Genomic DNA, 7,470 nt, shown 5'->3' on the forward strand with positions numbered 1-7,470 from the left:
CCAGGGTGCAAATTCCTCCAAAGGAAAGCCCCAGGGGAGGGTCTTGGGGGACCATGGTGCAGCCCACCTCCCTGTGTGACCTCAGCCCTTGCCGACCCTCTGTCTGTGGTGGGAGGTCCCTGAGCAAAGCACCCAGGGCCCCAGGGACAAGGCCAAGCTGACAGGTGCGGGAGGCAGTTGAGCCCTGGATCCTGACCACAGCAGGGCAGTTGGCAGATGTGCCTCTGGGACAGAACCCCAGGAGTAACAGCCATGGACGCTGGAAGGGGCCTGGCTGGGGGCAGGGACCAGAGGATGAGGATGGGGCCACATGGACTGGGGTGCCCTGGGAGAGCTGCTGCCAGCGAGAGACCGGGGCACCACTCTCCAGGGAGCCCACGCTGCAAGTCAGGCCTCCGACCCTGAGGGCCGATGAGGCCAGAGACAGGCCAGGGGGCCCGTGAGGCCCCTGTTGAGCCAGGCCCCAACCTCAGGCAGCGCTGGCCCCTGCTGCTGCTGGGTCTGGCGCTGGTAACCCATGGCCTGGTGCGCCCAACGGCTGCACCACAGAGCAGGGCCCTGGGCCCTGGAGCCCCTGGAGGAAGCAGCAGGTCCAGTCTGAGGAGCCGGTGGGGCAGGTAAGGGGTGAGAGATTCCAGGGGCTGTGGAGTTCTGGCGGCAGAGGCGGGAAAGGATGACCAAGGGGAGATAAGCCAGAGTGGGGAGGAGGAAGGTTAATCCCTGGAGGGGAGCCAGAGACACACTGACTTTAACTGAAGTGTTAATATTTTGTCCATCGTGGATTTGTTTAAATTAATTTTTATTGCTTAATACCATATTAAAATATTATTTATCTTGATTCCTGAGATTTCTGCTACCCCTTACATTTGGCACGAAGGCCAATGTCTCCCTTACCTCCCCCTAGTACTTGGGGTAGGGCAGGACTAGAGGCAGGGGCAGGACGTCCACAGGGGTGGTGGCCACTATCCCTGAAGGGTGCCTAGGCCTCCCCCTCTTCCCCCTCCTCCTCCTCCTCTTCTCCCTCCTCCTCCTCTCACCTCCTTCCCCTTTCCCCTGGCCTATGTCGCCTGTCCACTCCCACCCTCACTGGGCAGGAGCCACTCCCTGGAGCTCCAGCTGACGTGTGAGGAGCCTTTCCTGGAGTCCCTGGGTCACTAGACCTCAGCCAGCATCGCCTCCTGAAACCACCCCCTAGGAGACCCAAGCTTATCCACGGTGCAGGTGCCTCCAAAGAAGAGGCCCAGGAGAGGGTCTAGGGAGGCCAAAACTCCCTGTGTGACCTCAGCCCTTGCTACCACTCTGCGTGTGGTGGGAGGTCCCCAGACAAAGCACCAAGCATCTGGGTCCATTTATGACTATTGGGGACACAACAGCCTGGTCATCGCCGGTGCATGTTATACCCACAGGCGACCACGTTATACCCACAGGCGATCACGCTATACCCACAGGCGATCACGCTATACTCACAGGCCATCAAGTTGTACCCACGGGCAATCACGTTGTACCCACAGGTGATCACGTTATACCCACAGGCGATCATCATTTCAGGGGCAGAACCTCCCTCTCGCTGGCCCCATAGGCAGGTCCCACTGTGATCCCCTTTGTGCAGATGGGGATAGAGCCCAGAGAGGTGAGGCGACCCATCCAAGTCACTCAGTTCATGGGCACAGATTCTAAGGCCCAAACTGGATGGCCTCTAGCTCTCCCCTGTCCCATCCTCTAAGCTGATGGAGCTGACACGTGCACCTCTGGCGCCTGAGTTTCCCCCCTTTTTATCTTCTTCTTCAAACAAAGTTTCATGGAGTTTCACTCTTGTTGCCCAGTCTGGAGTGCAATGGCACAATCTCAGCTCACTGCAAACTCTGCCTCCCAGGTTCAAGAGATTCTCCTGCCTCAGCCTCTGGAGTAGCTGGGATTACAGGTGCGCACCACCACACCCGGCTAATTGTGCGTATTTTTTTAGTAGAGATGGGGTTTCACCATGTTGGCCAGGCTGGTCTCAAACTCCCGACCTCAGGTGATCTGCCCGCCTCGGCCTCCCAAAGTGCTGGGATTACAGGCGTGAGCCACCGCACTGGGCCTGAGTTTCCCCTTTTGCAATCTGAGGGGCCCTGATTGGTGAGGGCCTTCAATCTCCCACCTACCCAGAGGATGCTGGGGTGGCTGTGGTGAGAGCTCCAGCAGTGGCAGCCAACCTGACCCACACCAGGAGCCCGGCCATGGAGGCGGGATCAGCATGGTGGCGGGCCGGGACCAGGTCTCAGTGTCCTGCACGGACTTCCGGGCAAGGATTCCCCATCAGGGTCAGACTCTGTGCTGGGGCTGAGGTCCTAGAGGATCTAGATTTACCCCAATTCAAGTCTACAAGGAGCGGGGGCTGGGTGAGGAGACAGCTACAGGCAGGGTGATGCCCGCAGAACAGAGACTGGGATGGGGAAGGCCCGAGGGTTCTCCACAAGGGACAGGTGACAGGTGGAGGGAGACACAGATAATAACATTGGTATTATGTTAGGGGGGATATTAACATAAGTTTTTATATTATAATCTTTAGAAATATAGAAATACTATGGGCCGGATGCTGTGTCTCATGCCTGTAATCCCAGCACTTCGGGACGCCAAGGCAGGCAGATCCCGAGGTCAGGAGATCGAGACAATCCTGGCCAGCATGGCAAAACTCCGTCTCTACTAAAAATACAAAAATTAGCTGGACGTGGTGGCACGAGCCTATAGTCCCAGCTACTCGGGAGGCTGAGGCAGGAGAATCGCTTGAATCCGGGAGGTGGAGGTTGCAGTGAGCTGAGATTGCACCCCTGCACTCCAGCCTGGATGACAGAATGAGACTCCCTCTCAAAAAAAAAAAAAAGGTATTTTGCTGGGGGTATATGAATATGAGTTTTTATAATCTTTAGAAATCTCATAGAAATACTATGGGCCAGGTGCAGTGGCTCATGCCTGTAATCCCACAACTTTGGGAGGCTGAGGCAGGATTGTTTGAGCCCAGGAGTTTGAGATCAGCCTGAACAACACAGCAAGACCCCATTTCTACAAAATATATAAAAACTAGCCAGTCATGGTGGTACTTGCCTGTGGTCCCAGCTACTTAGGAGGCTGAGGTGAGAGGATTGCTTAAGCCTGAGAGGTTGAGGATGCAGTAAGCTGAGATCCCACCACTGCACTCCAGCCTGTGACAGAGGGAGACCCTGTCCCAAAAAAAAAAAAAAAGAAAAGAAAAAGAAAAAAGAAAAAAACTGATTATTACTGTAGAACTCTGGTAAATATCTCCTATCAAGTAAATATCTCTTCTATTCATACCTTATTGAAAGATATTTTCATTGTTTTTTTTTTTTTGAGACGGAGTCTTGCTCTGCCGCCCAGGCTGGAGTGCAGTGGCCGGCTCTCAGCTCACTGCAAGCTCCGCCTCCCGGGTTCATGCCATTCTCCTGTCTCAGCCTCCCGAGTAGCTGGGACTACAGGCGCCCGCCTCGTCGCCCGGCTAGTTTTTTGTATTTTTTAGTAGAGACGGGGTTTCACCGTATTAGCCAGGATGGTCTCGATCTCCTGACCTCATGATCCGCCTGTCTCGGCCTCCCAAAGTGCTGGGATTACAGGCTTGAGCCACCGCGCCCGGCCTTCATTGTTTTTAAGAAATAGATTGTGTATCACTTTTTATATTTAGTTGTACATTTATTTGTTTTATTTAATTTTTTAGAGATGGGGGTCTCACTATGTTGGCCAGGCTGGCCTCCAACTCCTGGGCTCAAGCAATATCCCTGCTTCAGTGTCCCACGTAGCTGGGACTACAAGCATGCACTACCAAACTGGGATAATTTTTTGTAGAGATGAGGTTTCACCATGTTGCCTGGGCAGGTCTGGAACCCCTGGGCTCAGGCCATCCACCTGCCTCGGCCTCCCAAAGTGCTGGGATTACAGACTTGAGTCACTGTGCCTGGCCTGTATTACTTTTAATAGGTCTTAATAGGTTTTAAATATTAATTATTTTTAAATTAATTTCGGAAGTCTTCTACAACATGGATGAAACTTGAAGACATTATACATAGTGAAATAAACCAGACACAAAAAGACAAATGTCATTTGAATTCACTTTTATGAGGTCCCTAGAATAGGCAAATTCACTTGGACAAAAAGTAGATTTGAGGTTAGCAGGGCGAGGGGGAGGGAAGAATGGGGGGGGCTATAGTTAATGAGTTTAGAGTTTCTGTTTGGGAAGATGGAAGAGTTCTGGAGATGGATGGTGGTGAAGGTTGCCCAACAGTGTGAATGCACTTAGTGCCACGGAGCTGTACGTTTAAATATGGTTGAAGTGGAAATATTAATGCTATGTATGTTTTACTGCAATTATAAAAAAAAAAAAAAGAAAGGAGCCAGGTGTGGTGGCTCATGCCTGTAATCCCAGCACTTTGGGAGGCCGAGGCCGGCGGATCACAATATTACACTTCTTAAATGCACTTCTCTATTGCTTAATTATCTTAAATGTTATATTCTCATAATTTTAAAAGAGTAAAGATTTTTGAGGGGCAGGTGTGGTGGCTCACACCTGTAATTCCAGTACTTTGGGAGGCCAAAGTGGATGGATCACTTGAGATCAGGAGTTCGAGACCAACCTGGCCAACATGGTGAAACCCTATCTCTATAAAACAGAAAAGTTAGCTGGGTGTGGTCAGGCACAGTGGCTCACTCCTGTAATCCCAGCATTTTGGGAGGCCGAGGTGGGCGGTTCATGAGGTCAGGAGATCGAGACCATCCTGGCTAATATGGTGAAACCCTGTCTCTACTAAAAATACAAAAAAAAAAAAAAAAAAAAATTAGCCGAGTATGGCAGAGTGCACCTGTAGTCCTAGCTGCTGGGGAGGCTGAGGCAGGAGAATGGCGTGAACCCGGGATGCAGAGCGTGTAGTGAGCTGATATTGTGCCACTGCACTCCAGCCTGGATGACAGAGCAAGACTGTCTCAAAACAAAAAAAAAAAAAAAAAAAAAAAAAGTTAGCTGGGTGTGGTGGTGCATGCCTGTAGTCCCAGCTACTTGGGAGGCTGAGGCATGAGAATCGTTTGAACCCAGGAACTCAGGAGGTGGAGGTTGCAGTGAGCTGAGATTACACCACTGCACTCCAGCCTGGGCAACACAGCAAGACTCTATCTCAAAAAGAAAAGAAAGTCTAGATGCAGTAGCTAAGTACACAAAAGCCATTTCGGTGTGGGAGGTGAGGTGACTGAGTCCAGGGACTCCAGGTTTTTGGCTGAGGGGTTGAGACAGCCCATGGTCATTGTGATGAGATGAAGATGGAAAATGAGCTGTGCTGGGGGAAGGTGGTCATCTCCTCTGGACGTGATTAATTGGAGAGTCCTGTTGGGTAGCCCACTGGGCATGGTCAGTAGGCAATTGAGGTGGAGCTGAGAGGATTTGAAGCTGGGATAGGCTCCAGCCTCACCATCTGGGCAATAGTCGGGGTCACAGAGTGTGAAGATGGCTAAGAAAGAGGTCTGAGTGGGGATCTGGGGAGTCAGCAGCCAGGCATGGGACATGGAGAAACAGATGCCAGGAGAAGAGGAAAGGGGAGTCTCAGACCCCAAGGGGAAAAGAGCCACTGGAAAGAAGGGCCAGTCCCATGTCACATCCAGCAGAGACACCAGGTACAGCAGAAGGACCTTGGACATGACCATGAGGAGGGCCTTGCTGGCCATGACCTGGGAGAGATGGGGGTGAGAGCCTGGGGGACCACACCATGTCCCCAGCACACAACACAGTGCCTGGTAGACAGGATGGATCTATGGACGGACGTACAGGTAGATGGGTGGATGAATGGGCAGATGATAGATGGATGCAAAGACAGATGAATACATGGACAGATGCATAGATAGATGGACAGACGGATGGATGGACAGATGGAATGAGTGATCTGAGAGGTCAGAAAAGGCTTCATGAACAAAGTGAGACTCAGCTGCATCTCCATGGATAGATATAAAAGCAGAGGACTCTCCTTTTGAGTCAAGAATGACCCAGTGTCCTGGTCCAGGGAGAAAGTCAGCCTGGCTTGACTGGGACACTTGTGGCGGACTTCAGAGGCCCTTAAAATGGAACTAAGTGAGGTTGGACAGGTCCAAGCCAGCTCAGGACTCCTGAGCCACACTGCACAGCTGCCTGAGGGGATGTGTCACTCAGGGAGTTGCTGGGACCCACTGGGTCAGTGTTGCCATCAGCACCAACAGCTTCAGAGAGTGGGACACAGGCTGGGGTGACTCCAAGGCTGTGGGTGGCACCTGCCTCAGAGAAGGGACAGGCACAGAGACACTACTGGGATACTGGCCACCCCCATGCCCTGTGCCTAGGTCACAGCCTACACACTGCAGCCCTGTGCCCCTCACACCCAGCAGGTTCCTCCAGCACGGCTCCTGGACTGGCCCCAGGTGCTGGCCCCGGGGGTTTCAGTCCAAGCATAATTCACTGAGGCATGTGTTTGGCAGCGGGACCCAGCTCACCGTTTTAGGTAAGTGGCTCTCACAACCTTTCCCAGCCTGTCCCACTCTGTCCTATCTCTGGAAAATCTGTTTTCTCTCTCTGGGGCTTCTTCCCCTCTGCCCTCCCAGCCTTAAGCACTGACCCCTACCTTTCTCCATGGGGCCTGGAGGAAGTGCGTTCATCTCAGGGTAATGGCAGGAAGGGCCCCCACAGTGGGAGCAGCCGCCTTCAGGTTCCAACAGTGGGACACAGCCTGGTCCTGGGGCCTGTACTGGGATTGAGCAGGGTCAGGGCTCCTCCCCTCTCCCAGGGAGATGTCTCAGTGAGGGACAGGGGCCAGTTCTGATGAGGGGCCCTGCAGTGGCCTTAGAGACAGTCCTCGGGACCTCAGGGTCTAGGCTGAGGACTGCATGCCCATCCAGCATGGGAGGGCCACACAGGGGCCTGGGGACACAGGGGTCACCTTGAGGGGAGACCAATGGAGGGCACAGAGAGGGTTCTGGGTCTAGACTGCAGCTCTGTGGCCTGCACTGGGTCGTGAGGACATGGGGACACAGAGGGATGGGTGAGACTGGTTGAGGCCCGAGGGCCCAGCCCTCCCAGGACAGTTACCAGAAAGGAGAGGGTCTCTTAGGGCAGAGATGTGTCTGTCCCTGGAGTCCTGTCGCCTCTGGGGCCCAGTGTCTCTCTGTTCATGGGTCGGCCTCCTGCCTTCATTTGAGGAATGGCACCTTAGACTCAGGAGGTGACTAGTGGGGAGGAAACGGGGGTGCAGAGAACTCCAGGGCCACCAGGTGAAGTCCAGGAGCATCAGAGGCTGCTGGGGTGGGCATGGGGGCTGCGGTGACCTGAAGTCTGGGGGAGCAGCCCCAAGAACCCAGCCGACGTGAAGAGTCCTGTGGTCGGGCTGGTGGGGACAGGGCGACGGCAGAGCCCCAGGGTGTGTCTGGGTGGAGTCCGTGCTTCACCAGGAGAGCTGAGTGGGCCAGGCTGGG

At 53.7% G+C, this 7,470-nt stretch overlaps 1 protein-coding gene across 3 annotated transcripts in view; it reads left to right on the forward strand.

Moving 5' to 3' along the window:
- Window positions 1-253: 253 nt before the first annotated feature.
- The window catches only part of LOC108527771 (immunoglobulin lambda-like polypeptide 1), an 8,207-nt gene continuing 990 nt past the window's right edge, over window positions 254-7,470 (forward strand). Inside the window, exons 1-4 of one of the 3 annotated variants that reach the window (XM_017869234.1) lie at window positions 273-617; window positions 5,359-5,369; window positions 5,599-5,626; window positions 6,424-6,503. In XM_017869234.1, coding sequence (XP_017724723.1) covers window positions 412-617; window positions 5,359-5,369; window positions 5,599-5,626; window positions 6,424-6,503 — 325 coding nt within the window. In that variant the 5' untranslated portion in view covers window positions 273-411. Of the gene's footprint in view, window positions 618-5,358; window positions 5,370-5,598; window positions 5,627-6,390; window positions 6,504-7,470 lie in introns of all 3 variants that reach the window. The other 2 variants (XM_017869233.1, XM_017869235.1) reach the window with 2 other exon arrangements.

This window comes from Rhinopithecus bieti, unplaced genomic scaffold, assembly GCF_001698545.2.
Source record: "Rhinopithecus bieti isolate Rb0 unplaced genomic scaffold, ASM169854v2 scaffold_5144, whole genome shotgun sequence".
Classification (NCBI taxonomy): domain Eukaryota; kingdom Metazoa; phylum Chordata; class Mammalia; order Primates; family Cercopithecidae; genus Rhinopithecus; species Rhinopithecus bieti.